Source organism: Paramormyrops kingsleyae, chromosome 15, assembly GCF_048594095.1.
Source record: "Paramormyrops kingsleyae isolate MSU_618 chromosome 15, PKINGS_0.4, whole genome shotgun sequence".
NCBI lineage: Eukaryota > Metazoa > Chordata > Actinopteri > Osteoglossiformes > Mormyridae > Paramormyrops > Paramormyrops kingsleyae.
The window spans coordinates 16,904,504-16,926,631 of NC_132811.1; the positions used below are offsets into that span (position 1 = coordinate 16,904,504).

Sequence of the window (22,128 nt, forward strand, 5' to 3'; positions counted from 1 at the left end):
TCCTTAGACCCGAACCGGGTATACGAGCCGCGCCCAAAAAAGCTTTCTAACCGTGCTGTGCTTTTCAATACACTCCTCTTCCATTAGTTTATCCAGTACAGGTTTACAGGGTTCGATACTTTAATAAATACAAATTAATAAACAAAACATACCTTTTAGAATGACATAGAAGCATTACTAAAGTGACTGTGGTATGTTAGAGCTTATTGATATTTTTATGGATCCATAAACTACTCCTTTGCAATAGAAATACATTGTTTATGCGTACAGATATTTTATACAGGTAATATTTTGTAGGTCAGTTGTTACTCAGGGGACAGTGTGTGACACAGTTGGTTGGGACACTCTGTAATGAGAAAGTCCCAGGTTAACATCTCACAGTTGGCAAAGTGATTTCACTTGCAAGGTCCGTAACCATAATTCATAATTCTAATTGTATGTCACTTTGGCTGGAAGTCTCTGCTAAATAAGTGAAAATGTAAACAAGATAAATGACAAACAGATGGAGAGATGAAAAATGGTCCCCACAATGTTATATAAACCTAATCCACACACACACACACACACACACACACACACAACACACACTTTTACCCACTCATCCCTTTCCTCCATTTCCCACCCATCAATCCAGGGCATGGTCATGGTCATGGGGCTGACATAGACTAGATGTCTTTGGGACAGTGTCGCCGCTGTCTCATTAATGACAGCTCATTATCCCACATGGACGGTGAGAGTCTGAGGCTCAGGGCAGGATATTTTCCACACAGTTGTAGATCCACTCCTGCTTTTCATTGACAGGAACAATGTGTTGGCAGACCTGAAACAAAAGCAGATATGACCAAGGTTGTAATCTATACAGCACAATGTAGTCCAGTCTACAGTATAGTACAATGTCATCTATATCAGTGTTTCCCAACCTGGATCTCAGGTACCTCTAGACAGGGGATCTCACAGTAAAGATCTGGGAGGGAGCAAAAATGTGGGCTGCCTGGGAGGGAGCAAAAATGTGGACTGTCTGGGGGTCCTGGAGGACCTCGTTGGGAAACACTGATCTATATACTGCAGTAGAATGTAATCTATACACTTAGAAGTGTGAGCTATTTATTTTTTACTCACTTTATCTGATGCTTTTACACAAAGTGACTTACAGTGGAGGGAAGAGTTACAATTTATGTGTGTCTGTAAACCTGTACTGTCATATGTACACTGCAATACATTATAATCTACAGTGGCGGGCAGGGTTCTGCTAATCCGCTAATCACTAATTGGCGAAGCTAACTTTTTCGTTAGCGTCTTAGCATTTCCGCTAACTTTGAAAACCTTTAGTGGACCAATTAACTTCGCCTAAATTTAGTCCGGCTAACTGTAAATCCGCTAACAATTTTCTGCAGGTAAAGTAAATCAAGTTTAAATGTTTGTAAATCGCACATATTTGTTCCCATCTGTTGCAGCCCTGCAACAGTCTGGCACACTGTCGGCTGGCTACATGTAAACATAAGACATGATAGGTCGATAACTTGTATTTAAGGCGGTCTGGGCTGAATGAAGTGAATGAAGATAAAATCCATTTAAACTGGGGTACCTCGAAGTAAGCAGAGAACTTGGGCCAGGAACATAAAGCTGGATTTCTTGCTTAGTGTCATAACTTGTTGGATTTCAGGTACCTTAGTTTAAATGGATTTACATTTAGCCCAGACTACCTTAAATAGAACAAGTTATCCGGCAAAGCAAGAAATCCTGCTTTGGCCCCTGGTTATTTTCCAGATTCTGACAGACAGAGCTATAGCTGAGACCTGTTTTACTGGTTCTGGGTAAATGGATTGTATCCCCCAAGCGGCTTCACTGAGGGCAAAATGTCAGCATGACCCAGTCATGGAACAGGACCTCCAACAAAAACACGTACATCTTGCAAAAGGAATATCAGGTAATCACTCCAGCCCTGTGGAACTAAATTGCTAAACAAGTTAGAATTTCAGCACTCTAGGTATGTTTTTAAGGGTTTCGCGGCCTAAAACCAAACCGAGACTAAATTCATGTAATAAAAGTTAGCAGTTATCGTTAGCTTTTGCTAAATTTTGTAGTGGTTCATCGGTTTAGCATTATGGAATTAAACTTTGGAGTTAGCGGATTAGCGGTAATCAAAGCAAACTATTCGGTTAGCTATGTGCTCAACTGGCGATCTATAGACTGCAAATGGGGTCATCTACTCCCCACAATATATAGTGCACATTGATTAGGAATACGAGTTTGTTTTTCATTGCATATTATGGCAAAGCATAAAAGTAAATAACAAGCTTGGTACATAATACTGACTAGCGTAGCACACTTGGCTCTGTACACAGTTTTTCTATTCATTGTAAGAATTGATCTAGTAAGCTCACCCCCCTTTCAGGAAGGAGAATTTAAATGTTAACTTCAGTATGGTATTATTCCTGCAGTGGCTCCTTCGGCTTGAGGACACAACCAATACACTGGCAGAAACAGGACAGACTCTTAATGAATGTGCTTATATGGCTTCACTGCTGAATACCAATTACAAATGAATATAATTAAATGTATATATGGTATACATATGCTGTAACACAATTATATTAAGTGAAATGTTTGACATTAATGCAGTTCCAAACCCTTACAGGCACTGTGTACTCAGTACGCAGTTTCACACCATGTGAGTATAGAAGGAGCATAAGAGATCGTACCACTTTGCTTCTGGCGGGGATTTCCACAGCAAACATGCTTAAGCCCCTGCTGCCACAGCAGTTCTTATTCTGCTCGTTGTTTACGTGGACTGTCACCTTCTCTGCAGACTGTGGCAGCAAACAGAAAACATTCACATTTAGTAGAAACTTTGTCAGTCGTATCTAGAACCCCTATGCACGAGTCACAATGGTATGGCTGGCCAAATGAACAAATATATGAATTCAACACACAGATTCAGTCCTTTATAAAGGAGACCTGGCATAGCTACCTTTGAATTGATCATTCCAACACATAAGAATACAATAATGATACAGGCCAAACATGGTGTGACGTACACATGCCTAAAGAGGCACAATCCTTTATTCTGCTTACAGGAGTGAAACAGGGGCTTCAATCTTTGAAAGACACATTTAAAGACCCATAAAACAAGTTGCTTCAACTTAAAGTCACCTCACTTGGCTATGTAGAACCTTCCGTAATGCCTCCCATTACCAGCCCACCTTATTGTCGATGACGGAGGAGATCCTGGCTTCGCTCCTGTAAGTGTGGATGAGCACGTCACTGTGGCCCCTCAGCGGCCTGCCCTGCCCTTTAGCGATGACAGACTCGCACACTGCGGCGTTTAGCACCCTGCCAGACGACTCCAGGCTGACGGGCTGCACGGTGGGCTTGGAGGCCTCTGAGTACACATTGACCGCGAAAGGGCAGGCCTGCAATCGGACATGGCAGGTGGATTAGCGCTTGCTTATATATATATATATATATATATATATAAATAAAATATTGTTACTGTCCAATAACTGCCTATGTTCACTTTTTGATGGTTGAGACTGTCTCCTGATAGGGTTTGACATCTAATTCACCAATGAGAAGATGTTTTATGAAGTCATCTATTTAATTATGTTTGTACTAGTTAACATTTGTATTTGTGATGGTCATTTTTATGGTTTACTCACTAATTTTAACAACTTAACATTTATAGCTAGAAACTTAGCTAATTAACAGAATGTGTTAATTGTGAATACTGACATACTTGCCTTATTGACAGCAATCCATGTACATATATTTAAAGCACTCAACTATTTCCTGATGGCCGTGTGATGATAAAATTTGTGGTGGTAAAGGTGCCTCATCACGTTGTATTTAGGCTTATTTTGCAGTTTTTTCATGCTCTTGAAATATTTGATCTTCTGAGATACGCATTTTTCATCAAACAGCGATGATATATTGTATATAACAACATACGTGGCAGCAAAAAGCCAAAGGATTCTGTACCTCCACCATCTCCAAGGCTCTGTTATAGCCCATGGACTCCAGGGTTACCCATAAGTCACTGGGGTCGCCCTCGCGGTCGTTCGCCTCCATCAAGCTGAGCTCCATGAAGCCCTGGCGTGTCAGCTGGTTCTTCCTGGTGTCGAAGTTCTCTGCAATACAATTAGACATTCATGGACAGGCTCCTCTGTGGCTCTCAGTCTTTGTTCAGATGCATTTTGGCCTCACGGTCGCCTCTCTATGCTCTACCGCCCTACAACATGGAAAGCTCCGTGGATCAGCATCTCTCAGGATAAACCAACAGTGTCTGCAAGAAGTGTGACTGAGTCTTGTTGGTTGACTCCTCAGAACATACCATCAGCCCCTCCCCATGCTAAAGGCAAGGCCCACCTCATCTAATCGCTGATACGACACTTAGGAAAAGATTTACATTTCATTTACTTAGCAGTAACAAATTTTTTTTGAGAAAGCAGAGTCAGACAGTCCCTGGAGCAATTAGCTAAGGGCCTTTCTCAAGGGTTCAACAGTGAAATCACTCTTCTGACCCGGGGATGTAAACCAGCAACCACCTGATCACAGGAATGGTGTCCTGGGAATCGGCACTGACTGCCCAAATCCATATTATATCAATATATGTTTGTTGATTCATTATGTATAGCAATTTTTCAACGCGTTGCTGAAAAGCATTTCAGATCTACATTTAAGATACAGACAAGGGCTATATCAGTACACATATTCATCATGCATTTTGGTTACGGCATTTTCAGTGTGGAACGTGCAATGAAATTAACATACATTTCTTGATACGGGTGCAACCTAAACTCACAAGCAGATGTTCAAAATGGGAAACATTATGCTAATTGTGGCTTTGAGTCGGTTACAGCCAGCGCTAGAGAGCTCAAAGACACTTAAGTTTGGGAATATTTTGGCTTCCCAATAAATTATGCCAACACCAGAGAGGGACTGGTCGCCAAGACTAAGAACGTCTGTCAGCTCTGTTATACCAAATTTGGATATTTTTCTGTAGCACGTTCAACATGCTAACTCATTTTAGATGACTATGTCCAAGTGTGAGCTTTCGTCAGGAGATTCAGACCAGGCGCTCCATTGCTATTAGTTCGAAGACGTGACCCGACAGAGCTGCCAGTGTGTTGCAGGCACCCGTCAGATATCTAGCAGGCTAAATATCTAGACCTGTCAGCAACGCCAAATCCTGTAGGTGTGAAAAGTGCTGCGGCTGGCAATTAGTGTGGCGACAAGAAACAGCCAATGACAGCGCGAGACACGACGCCCCCAGGGAGGAATTTAAATAGGCGTAAAACGCTCAGTTTGTTTAGGAACTGTTTTTAGTGTTCAGGGAAGAGGTTAGTTGTGGCTCTAAATTGAGATGGTGCAGGAAAAGTCTCTGCAGACGTTTAATCATCCATATCAGCACCGTGCCAAAGTCCCTTCACAAAATCAGGCTGTGTGCAACTCGGAGTACGAAATGTGAACAACATAATTTCAGTAACTCATGTTTAAACTGGACGGCGCAGTGGTGCAGTGGTTAGCACTGCTGCCTCACAGCAAGGAGGTCTTGGGTTCGGTCCCGGATCCTTTGTGTGTGGAGTTCGCTCGCTCTCCCCATGTTCACGTGGGTTTTTGCTGGGGGCTCCGGTTTCCTCCCACGGTCCAAAAGCGTGCAGGGCAGGTTGATTGGCGAGTCTAAATTGGCCCTGAAGGTGTGTGTGCCCTGTGGTGTGTTGGCGCCTGCCCAGGGTTGGTTCCCACCTGTGCCCCTTCTTCCCTGGATAGGGTCAGTTCCCCCCCACGACTGTGATATTATAATTGCCACCTTGAAGAATAGCAATTTGTAACGGAATCAATCCCCCGCCCCCCACCCTAGTCCTAACTCAGTGAGCCCCCACACCACTCACAGATCATAATGATCTGCTAGATTTCTACTTATTTTAATATTATATTATCTTTTTCTCAGACACTGGTGATGCTATATCATTAACAGTTCCTGTTTTGCAATTTCCTGCTTCTATGGCTGTCACATGACCTTCTCTGAATATAACCATCTCCCATAACAATAACATAAAGCTGCCAGTTCCGCACAGGCACCTTTGCAGACGGCCCAAGCATCCCTGTCGCATTTCTCGCCGCTGCTCCTCTGCTCAAAGAAATTGTATTCCTCCAAGCTGAGTAGGCCGTTGCCATCCAGGTCGATGACCTCAAATATGTCTGAGAGGGTGGCTCTGTAGGAAAGAGTGGGCAGACATTCTGGACGAACAGGCCGACAGAGATGTGCACGCGATATCTCTGTGTAGTGCTGTCACACACCGGAAGCTTATCCACTCACATACGCACAGGTGCCTGTGAACATGATGAATCAGAATGTGGTAGGATATGCAAACAAACAAACAAACAAACAAACAAACAAACAAACAAACAAACAAACAGAAAATGAGCTTAAAAGTGAACAGAGATGTGTAACAACTATACAAATGTACCATCTGTGCATGTGACTGTTCAGGTGGAATGAGGATCAAAAAAGATAATAGAAACAGGTCAATTTCCCTGGACAAGCTAAGGCCCTTGCTCTAGGACCCAGCAGTTAAGTGATTACTCTTCCAGTTATGGGATTTAAACCCACAACATTCCGGACATGGAGATGGACCCCTAACCCTTGTACTCCACACCGGCCTGAGCCTTCAAGAGGAAGTGAGTGACTGAGAAAGGTGGCTATCAGGGTGGGAGGGTCAGCAGTGACCTTTTCCAGTCGTTTCTTTGCCCTGAATTTTGATAGTTGGGAGCTGGTCGCCTCTGGGACCTTAGAAACATTGTAGGTGGGGCTTCCCCTAAGACACAGGTGACCTACAAAAGTTTCCCCCTAGAAGACCCCTTATGTTTGGAACAGGGCCCTGACTTCCCCACTCGCCTACTCTCTATGCCCTTACAGCCCTCTCCTCGCATCTTAATGAGCCTAAAAGCTTCTGTCGCTTGCATGCAAACTCCCTACTTTTCAGCAGAACAAAAGCTTCGCTGGAAATTGGCCTGAGCGGAACGCGGCTCAGTTTGAGTAACCTCAGACCCACGGCTCACAAACAAAATTCTTCTGCTCTCAAACAACATGGAATGGACGTGCACACGTACCGCGGTCTTAAAGGGACAGTGCACATCCATTTAGAAAGAAGACTGCAGAGTGTACCTGAACTCCTTAGTGAGAGCCAGCTCCCCAGTTTCGGTGCGATATACCAGTTGAGCAGTCTTTGTCACTGGTTGCCTGCTCTTTCTCAGCCTGCAGCCCGTGGTAAACGGTATTATATAGTAGGTGCCGCCATTCAGCTCTCCCTTCCAGCCACATTTCTGTCAATCAACAGGATGCATCAGAAAATCTGGCCACTAGGGGGACATATGCACATCTTACCTATCTGTCTGATTGAGTTGGACACTAGAGGGCAGCAGACACATGCTCAATTCACCTACTAGAATTGAGCTGTATCTATACACTCCACATGATATCAAAATGTAAATGTGAACAATTCACAGTTATATTCATAGTTTTATTAATATTTTCCAGGTTAGCTAACATGTACAGAATGTTTGTCATGGAAATCATACAACTAAATGAAACTATATGAAAGATATGACTTTAGGCGTTATATACCATCTCATATATGCCACTCAGAAACATTATTCTGTAAAGAAAGTGCTCTGTCAACAACACATTAAAGAAAACTGAGCAAAACATGCACTAACCTCTTTATCGCGCAACTCCGTACAACAGACAAAGTTAAAGCCATCCTTTGTTTCATTCATAAGGAACAGTGCAGTGTCAATGTTCATCCAAGATGAGGGTTTTTCTGGAGAGGGAAAAAAACAACCAGAATGAAATTTACTGGATGTTTTGGGATACAAATGAAAGGAACAAAATTAGAACAGGGATAAAATGTGCTAGACGAACAGAACAATAGCAGGAACGAAATGAGCGGGATGAACAAAATGAAGACAGCAGTGAAATGTATGAGGGCAGTTCCATGCTCTGTCGGTCTGTAGCCAGTTTTGTGATTTGGCCCATAAACCTTGGCCAGCTCAATATCTACATTTCCGGCTGCATGCAGGGTGGCCAGGGGGGGTCCACTTTACCGTCCACCAGACGCAGGTTGAGAGGCTGTACGGTGAGGAAGACGGCCGTTGTCTGGGCAAGGTGCAGTCGGTATTGCAGGGATACAATCTCTCCATCGTCCTCCAGGTAGAAGCAACCTTTCAAACTGATGTGATGCCAGTCCTACAAAAGGGTAGCGTGTTTAAAGCGTGTACAGATAGAAATTATGATAAACAGGTTTTTAAGTCATAAGTAATTCCTTGAGATGTTACTTAAAATAAAAAATTTTTTAGGCACTTCTCTTATGTATATCAACTTAAATTACCTACCATTATTTTAAAAACAGTCACTCAAATAGTCACCGTTAATTTTTGGCGCTTTTGTTGCTTGTCATGCAAAAGCAGAATAGTCCCACCAGGGGGAGCTATGGTGACAGAAAACTCACAACAAAGGAAAGCCTGCAAGGGGGCGGGGGTTAAAATACCAAGTACAGTAAAACCCTGCTGACTGAACAGAAGTGGGAACATTAAACAAGCCACTCTATTAAGGTTTTATGTGCCGTGGAAACCTGTACTGTATCTTTCTGGCTTGGTCTTAATTTGTTTATATATTAAACAAGTGTTACTCATTACATGCACCCAAGTCTTAAAAAATCTATTTTTGTTAGAAACCAAGAATATATGAACTGAAACATGAAATAATACTGGAATTTTAAGTAAACTCTCATTAAAAAAAGAACCATTTCCATTAACAAATACTAAATTTTAAAATCTGAATCAAGGTGGGTTAAAAAAAAATATGTATATAAAATATTTCATAGATATGTATGAAACTATAAAATTGACATCTAAAGGAAGTCCAATACAGGTGCATTGTGGGTATCCCATTTAAATGCTGAAAGATGTTTTTGCTCAACCCATTGGAGATTCGTTCAAGGAAATATAGTTGTTTTGCTCTAGAAGGATTAGTGGTCCCTGTTGTCCGAAAATAAAGGGAAACTTTTTTGCTAGCTAATAAATTAGAGTAAAACAAAGACATAAACCCCGACATGGACAGAAATGTAATTCCTTTAACAAAGCCTATTTACTCCGAGGGCTGTGAAATATAAGGGATCAAACAGGAGAGGATAAAAGACTGGGGCAGTTTGTACACCCGGTAACAAATGAGACAAACAGCCTGGAGCCAAGGGCCACTTTAAACCCTGAAATAGTGTTCCTCAGAGGTGGCTCTGCCTGACGGCCCACACAATGGAGTGTCACAGCCCGGCCCCCTGTCTGATTTACCACAAGGTGCCCCCTCCCCAGGCCCGACCCATGCACGTGCCCCCTCACCCCAAAAACACAGCCCTGCTTGCTCGCTCGCGGCTCCCAATTAGCAGTTTGGGCCGGAGCGACAGAGTAGGCCGTAAAACAACTCCGCAGCGCGATGCTTACGGCGGGAATTCCTCCAGCCACCCCCAGAAAACCCCAAATCCTGCAGCTTGACACGCCGGTTATTATTTTGTAAAAAACAGCAGGGGGTTTAAGGCAAGCCGAGCGCAAAGGGAGGGCGGAAATAAGAGATTGGTGTCAGAGCCCCAACCCAAATACTCCCAGAGCACCAGGCCTACTGTGACGGGCGAGCAGGCCTGCTGGCAGACAAGGCCGGTCACCTAACCTGCAGCGAGCGGGGCTCCAGCAGTTTGCCGCTTCTCGTCCCACCGGCTCCTGATGTGGATGATCTCCGGCTGCGGGCGGAGGAGGTCCAGGCGGGGGACCGGTTCTCTGCCCCACCCAGACCACCAGAAAAGCACAGCCAGACTGTTAGAGTCACAAACACCATGGAGGAGAGGCTGACCTTCAGGAAACTGCCCTCAGCTTCAGCACCTCTTAAATAAAAGGATAAACAATGAACATACCATCACACTGCACGGTACCACAAAACACACCTCTTATTATAAGATGGACAGGCTGACCAAGAGAGTCTGGACTTAATAAGCAAAACACCTTGAAACTCGAATGGTAGCATCTTCTGACACGTTCCCCAGAGCCTGAACATCTTAGATACCTATAAGCTTAGCAGTAAGGCTGCTAAATGAAAAATATACTGACAAAAAAAGAAGAGGAATTCTCTCAATTTAAATCTTTTTAGCAGACGCCGGGATTTGTTTGACCGCTGCTGCTCAATCGTATTTCAGACTCGAGAACTTTCTACCCTTCATCACTGCAGCTAAAATTGAAAATTGTGCCGTTTTGTCACGGACAACATAGGAATGATACGTCCCGGGTGTTGAACAATATTAAATCATCCTCCCAGGTGCTGATGATCAATGCAGAGTCTGCAAAAAGTGCAGCTATAAGCCGGTTTGGTGTTTAAAGGTGTTACATGCCTTGGTGGAGTTCTGTATTGACTGTGTGGTTGGCATGGTTACCAGTTAACCTGAATGTAAGAGGGCCGGGTTACTAACATACAAACCAAAATGATTATTTGTGATCCCTTTGAACTCATATTTATTAGTAGGAGACAAGGTCACTGTACATCTCTGGAGAAGTTGGAGTTAAGAGCCCTGCTTAAGATCCCAATGGTGAATATTTTGTGAGTGTAATGTATCATTTGCCTGACTTGTATGTCATTTTGGACAAAGGGTCTGACAAAAAAAAAAAAGACATTTTTTGGTGCCAGCTATGGGACTTGAACACATAACCTACTGGCCAGAAATTCCCAACCCATTGAGCAACACATTGTCCTTAGTGTAGATGTGGATAGTTGTTTAGAGTTTACCTGCAGCAATGTGGAAGAGGGGTTAAAGACCAAGGACAGAAAGGCTGCTGGTGAAGGGGAGCTTGCAATTGTGCCATTAAACAACACACTTCACTGCGGTAAAATCCAGCTGTTCTGGATGAAATAAACTGAGGGGAAATGTAAAGGCACAGCATGCACAGTATGGAAGTGCACCATCCCCTTCCGAAGGACTCACCATGAGCCCCGGTGAGACCTGCACCCCACAGTCCATTGACAAAATGAGCTCAAGCAGACCCAAACAACAGCAAAGTGTGAGACGCAGGGGCGTTTAACCCCACATCAGTGACAACATGCACGCTGAATAAATCAATACCTCAAGCTGGAGAGCGTAATGCGCTAATCTGGGAAAGTATCAAAAAGCCGGTTTGTTTTTCCAGCCGTCCATTTGAGGGACCTCCGCCAGACAGCCCCCCAGCCCCTCCCGCTCCCCTGGGTCCAGGCGGCTCTCCCCCAATCAATAGCCTGAACACGCCCCCTCCCCGCTGCAAATCCACTTCATCCACTTCATCTTCTCGGGCAGTCTGTTTGCAGTTCTCTCATCTCATCTTCCAGCTGCATAGGTCCTACTGTCCTTTATCCACTCGGTTATTTAATCAGTTGGATAATTCTGTGAGGCATCCTATTACGCTCTCTAAAGAAAAGGCAAACGGCGGTCCGGCAGGGCTGTTTTGGACACACCAGGACTACAACCATTTCTGGTCTTGCTTATAAATAGGATAATAAATCAGCACGGTTGGCTGTACCCTTGGAGACCCCTGGTGCTTTTATACGTCTGTAAACATGGAATGAGGGGTGTGGGGCAGCCTTACTGCGTTCTGCCAGGGGGGGTCGACAGCAGCCATACCTTTCCTCGGAGTGGTGTCCAGCTCTGTTTTCAGGGCGCTCTCTGAAGCCGCAGGGCCGGTCTGTGTGGCAGGCCTCTGGAGAGAGCTCTCTGAAGCCGCAGGGCCGGGCTGTGTGGCAGGCCTCTGGAGAGAACTCTCTGAAGCCACAGGGCCGGGCTGTGTGGCAGGCCTCTGGAGAGAGCTCTCTAAAGCCGAAGGGCCGGGCTGTGTGGCATGCCTCTGGAGAGAGCTCTCTGAAGCCACAGGGCCGGGCTGTGTGGCAGGCCTCTGGAGAGAGCTCTCTGAAGCCACAGGGCCGGGCTGTGTGGCAGTCCTCTGGAGAGAGCTCTCTGAAGCCACAGGGCCGGGCTGTGTGGCAGGCCTCTGGAGAGAGCTCTCTGAAGCCGCAGGGCCGGGCTGTGTGGCAGGCCTCTGGAGAGAGCTCTCTGAAGCTGCAGGGCCGGGCTGTGTGGTAGGCCTCTGGAGAGAGCTCTCTGAAGGCTCAGGGCTGGGCTGTGTGGCAGGCCTCTGGGGAGAGCTCTCCGAATCATTGCCGAAATTCTGCCTCTTCTGTCTACCGTCGGCCTCCAGTCTCTGAAGGTCCACGGTCTGGCACTCCTTGGTGGCGAACACCAACAGCCTGCAGAACTGAGCGCCGTGAAAGAGGGGTCGTGTCAGCAGCAGGAGTTTCACATCACCGGGTACCAAATTTGCCACGGCAGCAGGCAACACGGACACACGTGCAATAGTGACATTGTGAGAAGATGCCGTGCGAGAAAGATTTCTAAATAATTTTAGAATAATAAAGATTTAATCATTTTTAAATAAGACAAACACTGTTTAGGGTACAGTTTCAGAAAAAATATAACTAATCCATATGATAAAATGAGTTTGATGTAGGACGGTAGCCATCTTTGTTAGCCATATGTTTTTCCTTCACGCTCTGCATGCGCAGGGAATTGGCTTCAGTAATGTGCGCATTCATAATAAAAAGATAAGAAATGCGCTATCATTTGTGTATTTATTGTTTGGGAAGGAGGGGGTTCTGACGATACTGGGGGGAGCCACGTCCCCCCGCCCCCACATTGCTGACACCCCTGCATGTCAGCATGGTGCGTACTGCAGTTAGATCCACAGAAAGGCTGGTAGTGTTACCCTCTGCGAAAATCCTGTTTCTCCACCACAGTCAGTTTTAACAACAAATTAATTACGCTGCTGTTCTGCTTCTGTTAATCGCAAGCAGTGATCTAAAAGCATTATTTGCAAACACCCATACAATCAGTCGGCAAAGGAGGATCTCACCTCGTTGTAGTCCAGCTTTCCATCCCGGTTAATCTCCATGATGGAAAAGATGCTGTTTACTTCCTCGGGACTCATCTTTTCTCCAGTCTAAAAAACGAGGGCAAGTTTAAAAACTAATTACTAAACTAAGATCAATGCAAAATAATAAACTAAAAGAAGCTTTTCAGGCTCGGCACAGGTGGGAGTTGCTGCTGCCTCAGACATCCAGGTTGATGGTACAAACTGTGTCAATGCTCTGTGTAGGTGGAGTTTGCATGTTCTCTGCTGTGTGGATTTCATCCCACAGCCCAAAGACATGCAGCTGCATTAGCTGGAGTTTTTTAACTGCCCAAACAGAATAATTATTAATGTGTGCATACATGTGCCCTGAAATGGACTGGCATCCTGTTCAGGGTGTTCCCTAGCAGTCTGCCCTATGCCCCCGGGACTCTGATCAGGATAAGCTATAAGAAGACAGAGATCAGTAGTCATTGCTGACACACCACAGCACAAAGTGCACAACAACAAAATGTGTCCTCTGCATTAAACCCATATGTGACATAGCAGGGGGCAGCTAATTCAGCGCCCAGGGAGCAGTGCTTGGGGGCGGTACCTTGCTCAGGGTACCTCAGTGGTGACTTGCCGGTCGGGAATTCGAACAAGTGCGCTTCCCTAACCATTAGGACATCACTGCCCATTGCCCAATAAGAAGATACATGGAGATTTGTATGGCTCAGTCTCACACTTATGGGTTTGAATCTCGCCTCCACTTTGTGTGTGTGGAATTTGCAAATTCTCTCCACATCTCATGGATTTCCTCATAACATCCAAAGACATGCAGTTAGGCTGACTGGTGTGACCAACCCTGACAAAGATAAGCAGTCGGAAGACAGATGTTTATATGAAAAGAATCAGTTAATTTATTAACAGCGAGATACTTCGCATTACTCACTGAAGTGAGGACTCTGTAGAGATCACCATGTGAAATATATCCGCTACCGTCTGGATCCATCTTTCTGAAAGCCTTCAGTACCTCATTTTTGTCTATTGGTTTCTCCTTTTTAAGTATTTCGCAGAAGTCGTCAAAGTTAAGTTTGACTGTCCCTGGGGTCCAGTACGCACCCAGAGTTTTCAGAGACGGATTCAGCCCAGCCTGTTGCAAAACTGTAAATAAAATAAATAAAAAACACACATACATCAAGTGCTGCTTATTGACTCATACACTGGACTCCGGCAACCAGGTCAACTAACGCTAGTTAATGGCTGCCTGACTTCTGGGAAAAAAAGAGAGCATCTGTCTGACTACTAATAGGCGATGCTAGATATTTAATTAAAGAAAGTTTATTAACTCTACCACAGAACAAAGGTTTAACTGCCTCTATATCGGCCTGCTTACCTATGCACAGTTGCTCCTTGCTTTGTATGTTTGCTAGACTGGACTTAAACACCGCCACGTACGCGGCCCTGCATCTCATGTAGAATCGCTCATCCTCGGTCTGCTGCGATTTCTGCAAACCGTGGGACGGTGTGATATATGACGACATCCTTAAATGTTAAATGATACGGCAGAATCTATCCTATCCTATAAACCGCAAACCATATTAGTTAGCTAGCATGTCGATAACCGTGTTTCAGGCAACCAAGAAGCAAACGTACGCATTAGCATACTAGCACAGATGCAAGCACTTAAAAATTGTACTGAAAACGTTGCCTTAATTTCATCTAGTTCGCCAGGAGGCTAAACGGAGCATCATCGCCTGCCGCATACATCCAGGCCGTTGCCATGTAAACAATGTGTATCGTTAAGACGGGCACGGACCGAAACATAGCACTATAATGAACGTTCCGCTCAGGAAAAAATATTATAATGAAATAAAAAATACTCACAAGGCCAATACGCCACAAAAAATCTAAAATATAGAATAATTTAGAAAAATATCCATTAATCGCATGTGCTTTTTAAAGAAAAATACAGAAAACCGGTGACGGGGAACCCATTTCCAGTCGTACCGCGCCACTTTTCAAAACGGGCATTATTTGTTTTGGAGACTGTGCGCTTACTGTAAATATGCCGTAAGTATGTTTAAAGGTCTTTTTGCGCTCCCTCTCTGATAATTTTTCTGCATGTTGTGAGCAGTCCCTTTAACGTTAGCAAATTTCTTATTTTGTTTTTTTTGCAGAGTTAAGAGGGCCCTGCGTTTGGAAGAAAAGGAAAATGTGAGTTGGGGAAAAGGAGGCTTAGGGTCGACGTTAGTCTTTTTGTGTGGTGTAGTGACATTAATTCTTTCTTATTTTAATAATGGATACAATGAAATAATGTGATTTATACCTGCCACTAGTACATTTCAATAAGTAAGAAGATGTACTAACGTATCAGATGTTACTTAAAGTAGTTCCCAGTGCTGCACCCACCGTCATTTGCTAATGACCGTTGTTTGTAAATGATCTTTATTCAAAGCTAAATTTTCAGTTTGGATGATAAGTGGCTAAATTAAGTAGTATAACACAGCTGGTATTTATGGTTTGATTGTGTAATAGGGAAAGGCAATATGTTAGGAAACTCATTTGACATTCATCCCTCCATCCATCCTCCAATCGCTTTTCTGGTCAGAGTTGTGGGTGGCCTGGAGCCTATCCTAGGCAGCATAGGGGAAAAATGTGGGGTGCACCCTGGACAGGGGGACCTTACATTGTTTAGTTAAATATGTTTATCGTCTGTAACACTCTCTTGGTCCCCCATAGTTTATAGCAGGGCTTTTCAAATCTGACCCTTGATTCCAAGTCCAGGGCTTGTTTTCAGTTCTCCAAGGTAGTTCGTTTAATAATTACTGATTGGCTACAGAGCCTTAACATCTGACTCACAGGCAAGAAGGCTGAGGACTGAGCAGTGCTTGGACCACGAGGACTGAGATTCAAATAGCCCCAGTTTACATGATCCTGGTTTACATGATCCTGGGAATAGGCTGTTATATTGCCAAGGGTCATTGCTGGTTTTTCAACCTATCAGCTTATTTAGTGATCTATGCCTAGCTGTCTCAATTATTAATGTGAATTCATGTATGATTGTATAAATAAATGTGTTGATCTACTTATTTAATTTGTCTCCTGGTTCAATAAGGCATAAAGTGTTATAAGCGAGATTGTTCTGTGCCTAGATAACGCCATCTAAGAGACCAGCACTAGACAGGACCTATTCCCCATTGACTGGTACCTGCTCCATTCACCACACTCATACTCCTCCAGGTACAGAAAAACTTTGTTTCTTTACTTGTAGTGATTTTTACACTCTTTACTTAGTGTTTCATGGTACATACATTTTTAAAAATGCATTTGTTCTAAAGGCCATGTTATATATATCTTGTTTTTTTTATTTCTAAATGTACATTGATTATTTAAGAGTGTTAAATGGCTCCAGTTCTCAGAGATGAAGTCATCAACGATGTAAAAACAGCACAGACACATACAAAATCATTCTGTGTATCTCAAAGCAGTATTTTTCTCACCAGCTAATTCAAATTTGAGGGAAAATGCTGGCAGTCCAACGGTACAGGAACCTCAGACAGATAAAGAAAAGTGAGTATTCTGGTACTGTGAAGTTACTAATCGATCACAGAGCTGAAATGCTAAATCATTAATGATATTTGTTAAATATTTTAGTAAAATCTAAAGTGCTGAAAAGGAAGTCCGTACCGATACTTCAGGGGTGGAGATAAGTCTCTTTATTAGTGAGTACTTCAATTGCTACAGTTTCCTGATGGTCATTATGACTGATCAGTTTTTAATGACAGGAGGTGTGGAATCAAGAGGTATTCATCACGTGATGGAGCCACAGTGATTTACATAGCTCTAAAAATAGTTGGACAAGGTTTGTCAAGTAAAAAAAATCCCATTTTACCCCCCGGGGCATTTTTATAAGCACTACATCAAGACAATCATGACGGTTTTGAAAATTCATGTTCAGTATGCTGATTGCTGGCCATTTAGGCCCAAGGAGAAAACCAAGAACTATTAAGAAATTTAATGATCCGATATGCATTCAATCACATGTGAATATGATAAACAGAAAGATAATTTGAAAAGTAATAGGTGGTGGTTTACTCCTGTATATTGTATCTGAGCTTTATTGCTTATTTTTCTCCAGATTTCATGCCTTGCGGTCTAAAATTGAAGCGTCAGTAAATGCATTTTTAAAGGCCAGGCAGCAGATTGAAAAAATATTGGTATGTCTGTCTGTTTCAACTGTTGGATTTTAAAAATTGTCTTTGTTAACCAATTTCATGGATGTTTTAGTAGAACCTTGAAATCTCATAGTTTTGATGGATGACAAAGCTAAAATAGTAAAGACCATTAACTAAATATCACTGTGTTTGGTATGTTTTTGTAAAAATAATTGTCTCTCAACACAGTCTACAGAGGGCGGTAGTGAGCTGAGCGGGTTCTTCAGGGGAGGCTCTTCGGATCTGCAGGCCGAACTGTGCAAAAACAGGGAGCTCTGTGAGTGGCATGGCACCTCAACCAGACCTCACATCCCCAGGAAGCCGCCCGTTTGTCAGGGGGAATAGCAAGGAGATGTGGGGGAGACGTGCAGGGCTCAGGATTCTGAGCAAGGGTGTCTCGCTCCAGACAGAATGCTTTCTGTACCATCATGGAATGCAGGGCGCCTTTGCTAAAACCCCGTCTGTCCCAGGTGCCCTGGTGGAAGCTCGCCTCGACGGGATCGACTTGGACCGCCACCGCAGAGACGGTAAAACCAGTTTAAATAGTTGAAACCTGGTTTACATGATACAGATAGTTTAAATGTGAAATAGTGAACCATTCAAATGGTGCGTAATGAAGTGGTAATGATGACAAAACCAGCTGTTTTGTAAAGTTGATGGAACTGAATGGGATCCACTTGTTTAATCATGACCTTTGCTTGTTTCCTCGAATGAAAATATAAAAATATGTATGGTTCCACTTATTACACAAGCTGATAGATTTCAGGGATGGGGGGTGATTTTCACTGCTGCCGCACGGCAGAACACAGGGCTTCGGTTCTGCTTTGACTGTGAGGTCACAAATCAAAGCCTCTGTGTTTTATATGCATGTGGTCATCTAGACGAAAAGACCATATGAGGTCTTCCTGATATAAAGGGCTAGTTATCAAAACTGTATCTGAATTAAATGTGCTGTTTGAGCCGCAGTTGACCCATAAGACTCTGCAACATAGCGGGCGATTGTAGAAAGTGAGTGGAGGGGATTTTACAAGGTGCTGCCCAAAACTGGGTTAATTAGCCTTTGGAAGCTTTGAACTGCAGTTTGCTTGCAGCTGGGCCTTGGGGGGGGGGGGGGGGGGGGGGGGGTTGGGGTTGGGGGGTCACGTTTTCCATCACATGGCGTGGTGTGAAATAGATGCAGTTACTTAAAGCGATGAAGTGCCGGGCACTCTGAAGTGGAGGCGTGAGGAAGAATGGTCCGATTGTTCGCTTGCGACTTGCGTTTCGTGTAAACAAATTGTTATTCAAGGCCGTGCAAGTAAACAGTGCTTCATTTGTTAAAGCGTCAAACGTAGACGGGTGGCGGTATGCCAGACGCTGCCATCGCGGAGATGGTGTTCGTGTTTGGAGCACGGCTGCGGGGGATATGTACTGGGGCTGGTGCAAAGGCCAATCCTACTGTATAGGGCAGGGGTCACCAACGTGGTGCCCGCGGGCACCAGGATGGCCCCAAGGGCCACATGAGTCGCCCACGGACCTGTTCTAAAAATGGCACAACTCACCAGTGAGCAACGTCCAAAATGTAATTTTATCCTGTTGCTATTGTTCTATAATCACATTTGCATTTATATAGATTTGAATCTATAAAAAAAAGCATTTAAAACATGTTTATTATACATGAAGTTTAGATAAGTTTAGGAGGGCGTTTCAAACTGGTAGCCCTTCGTATGGCTCAGTACCCGTGAAGTAGCTCCCATTTCAAAAAGGTTGGTGACCCCTGGTATAGGGTCTTGAAAGTAGTTCACACCTTCCAGCGCAAAACACGCTGGGAAACGCAGTTTGTAGACGCTCCCTAATTATCACCCAGATTTTGTAAAGAAGGAAAATTGTATAGCTAGCCTTATTCCTAGTAACCTTACTTCTTCTTTTTTTACTCCTTACTTGAAACTACACAATTACATAATTTCATATGACTTATTTTAAATAACTATTGTGTCAGTATGTTTTTAGGGATCTCATTTAATGTATTACTTCTATACATGAGCACTTTGTTTTTTTTAACTATATTTTCTGTCATTTTGCTTATTGGCTAAAAGTTAAGGGATGCATCAGATCCCACATGTGACTAAATGCAGCTGAAGAAATAAAAATAGTTTGAACTGTTCAAATATTTTCATGCTCTGAGGAAAATATATTGCACAGCGTAACATTGATTTAGGATGGCTCTCTGACTGTGGTTTTGTGCAGTTAAATTGTATTTAATACGGAGGATGAAGGATCATTGTATTTAACTCATGTGTTTGTAACTGGGAAATTTATCACGTTGTTTTGGTGGGTTGGGGAGTGAAAGCGGATCACCTGAGGAGTATGAAATCACACTCATAGCAGTGTGAGGGCGTACGGTGGGGTGGGGGCCCTGGGTGCTGTGACCCTGTGGCTCTATGACCCCGCAAGAGCAGCTGAGTAAATCGAGAGGGATATTTTAACTTTGCTGACCAAACTTCTAAAACACACACTCGCCTCACTATCACCTCCATCGTGGGTCAGTATCCAGTAACCCCCCACCCCCCCAAGTCCTAAAGCCCCCCCCCCCAAAATGTCCGCAGTCATTTCTTTAGGTTAACAGAAGTTTCGGTAAGCATTCTAGAGAAAGTCACTTTATTTTTTTTGTGAGTAATCAGCTTTTGGTCTGATATAAATTCCCAGCGTTGTCGAGGCATTACAAAATACCCGCGTTGCCGGTATGTGCTGATGACAACAAAATTGAAAAGAAAGGTCGTAATAATTCTGAGCAAGTTCCTCCGCAGAAGGTATCGATTATTTGTGTGTGGTGAGAGATTTGGAAAATTCAATTAAAGGAGTTGAGCAAAGGTTTCATAAATTCTCCACCTTCGGCCCATACAGAGACATTGTAATGCCCTAAATCAATGTTGTACTTCACAATATATTTTCTTTGGAGCATGAAAATAAATAACATTTAAACAGCTCTGCTTACCGCAGAAACTAATTTTATTTCCTCTAAAGCATTTAGTCATGTGTGGGGCTCTGACTGGCCCCCGCATCTTCCAAGCCACGACCCATTTTATTGCGGTTCGTCCATAAGAAAATCCTATATAATATGAATTTTCAGATGACGAAACGGGAACAGAGGGGACAGATCAGCAGTATAGAAATTGATTAGTTAATAGACAGAGGCGTGTTTTGAGAGATTTGTATCGTACCCTTAATAGGTACTGTATTAAAGCAAGGTTCTTAAAATATATAATAAACCAAATACGATTTTAGTGCTTTTTTTATACCCTATACTATGCGGAGGATCCCAGTATCTGGTACATAAATTTAGAGCAGTTTGACGTGAATGGAGCCGTTCTGGTATTCTGGTGTTGAAGGTATAGCTGCAGTTAAAATGGCCGTCTGCCATGCCCTTGGAAAGACACCACCTCTGATGCTTTTTGGCCACAAAGGCAGGCCCGTCTCGTTCGTTTGAGGCGCCTCAATGAAGCGAGGTTGCGGGCTTGTCCACACGCTAACGCTGCACTGTGAGTGCGGCCCTCAGCGAGGTTCCCTCCGACGCCAGGCCTGTTGGATGGAGAATGAATCGCATGGCTCTGATGCTCCGCAGGTCCCGGAAGGCCGTCAAGCTCCTACGAATTCCTAAAATCAATCCTGAACTGAGGAGTAATTCTGCGCCCTCTGATGTAAGTACTAAAAACACCAGCCCCCTCCCAGCCCCATCTGCCTGCGTTAAGCAGCAGATTATTACATGATTAAAAACATTGATTATTTTTATAGTTTGATAATTAGTTTGCACTGGAGCTGAAGCAGAGCAGTTACAGGCCTAGTGCCAGGTGCCATGGGGATGCCCAGTCCTGCTGGAGCGTAGGGTGTCCTGCTGGAGCGTAGGGTGTCCTGCTGGAGCGTAGGGTGTCTTGCAGCAGCACTCTCTGCTTGCTAAGCTTCCGGAAGGTTCTCCTGCCACGTGGCAAATGTGGAATCCGGGTGTGAGATACACAGACCCTGCCGATCGTGCCGCTTGGAGGGTGAGCTTTGGTTTTGAAATGATTGTTTATTATAATATTATAATTATTTTCCGGCAGAGGCGTCCCACCTGTCCTGACAAACCTTTATGGTTATATTAATGGTTATATTAATGCTGAATGCACAGCCCTGCAGAATTTTTTGTTCACCCCCAGGCTAATGCCCGCGGCTTGGCACAGGGTGAGATTTGGCCTGAATACATAAGCGTGAATACGAGGGGCTGTGTCCAAGCGTGCGAGCCGGCCCCTTTATTTGGCAGTGCTTGGGGGGGGTGGGACCTATGCAACAGCTGGTGCTGCGCTGTAACATTTCCCATTTCTGCTCAAGGTGGATCGTATAACTCTCACTTTATCACCCTTGGAGGCCATGTGAAGGACAAAAACATACACCCATAAACAAAACTAATGTTTTTGTACAGCCCCTCGGGGTGGGGGGGGGCGGGGTGTAAATGGACCTTGCCAATGAGAACAGCGCCTGCCCCCCCTCCTCCCAGCAGCACCTTTGTGACCCACGAGGGAGGAGGGACCGATGGTTCTCCCGGCCTGTCTGCAGAAGGCACCAGGCCCTTCTCCGGAACAGCTCTGCAGCACCCAGGACCACACCCAGCCATGCTCGGGCTCCTCTGGGCTCCAGGCAATGTCACCTCCCCCCCCAACCCCGATTCCACCATTTCTAGTTGAAATAGATTTTTTTTTTAATGCCCATCATTAACTTCCAGAAAGAAGCATAAGATTGGTGTGGTATTTCAGTTTTATGACACCGTGTCTGCCGCTCTCCTGCTAGCACACACCCCCTGCGTGGATGCTTCTGTATTTACCGCTCGTAATGAATATTTTATGATAATAAATGGCTTTAAGATATTAATTAGTGTCGGTTATATGACTGTTCATTTGCAGTGTTGACTTATTTCGCCATGGACCAGCGGGGAGGGTTTATTTAGACA

General features: G+C 44.2%; 2 protein-coding genes across 9 annotated transcripts; one reads left to right on the forward strand and one right to left on the reverse strand.

Annotated features, from left to right (window-relative positions):
- Positions 1 to 437: 437 nt before the first annotated feature.
- efcab7 (EF-hand calcium binding domain 7) lies at positions 438 to 14,968 on the reverse strand. 3 transcript variants are annotated; one of them, XM_072699465.1, is made up of 14 exons: positions 14,839 to 14,968; positions 14,348 to 14,533; positions 13,904 to 14,115; positions 12,973 to 13,059; positions 11,691 to 12,318; positions 9,722 to 9,828; positions 8,107 to 8,248; positions 7,720 to 7,823; positions 7,169 to 7,326; positions 6,082 to 6,215; positions 3,979 to 4,127; positions 3,204 to 3,413; positions 2,703 to 2,810; positions 438 to 820 (listed from the first exon to the last, which is right to left on the reverse strand). In XM_072699465.1, exons 2-14 carry the CDS (start codon positions 14,493 to 14,495, stop codon positions 746 to 748), a joined length of 2,262 nt encoding a protein of 753 aa, XP_072555566.1. In that variant the 5' UTR covers positions 14,496 to 14,533; positions 14,839 to 14,968; the 3' UTR covers positions 438 to 745. The 3 variants fall into 3 exon arrangements, with proteins under 3 accessions (XP_072555566.1, XP_072555568.1, XP_072555567.1); XM_072699467.1 differs by having other exon boundaries at positions 14,348 to 14,459; positions 14,839 to 14,955; XM_072699466.1 differs by lacking the exon at positions 14,839 to 14,968 and adding an exon at positions 14,663 to 14,734 and having other exon boundaries at positions 14,348 to 14,459.
- itgb3bp (integrin subunit beta 3 binding protein) lies at positions 14,927 to 22,049 on the forward strand. Of its 6 annotated transcripts, none has more exons than XR_002836080.2 (10): positions 14,927 to 15,024; positions 15,132 to 15,168; positions 16,107 to 16,194; positions 16,458 to 16,524; positions 17,093 to 17,171; positions 17,358 to 17,445; positions 17,639 to 17,695; positions 20,770 to 20,845; positions 20,940 to 21,187; positions 21,679 to 22,049. XR_002836080.2 is itself a non-coding variant. In XM_023794552.2 (9 exons), the coding sequence occupies exons 1-8, from the start codon at positions 15,020 to 15,022 to the stop codon at positions 20,820 to 20,822; spliced, it is 474 nt and encodes a 157-aa protein (XP_023650320.1). In that variant the 5' UTR covers positions 14,927 to 15,019; the 3' UTR covers positions 20,823 to 20,845; positions 21,679 to 22,049. The 6 variants fall into 6 exon arrangements, 2 of the variants coding, with proteins under 2 accessions (XP_023650320.1, XP_023650319.1); XR_002836079.2 differs by having other exon boundaries at positions 21,682 to 22,049; XR_002836081.2 differs by having other exon boundaries at positions 20,978 to 21,187; positions 21,682 to 22,049.
- Positions 22,050 to 22,128: the final 79 nt, after the last annotated feature.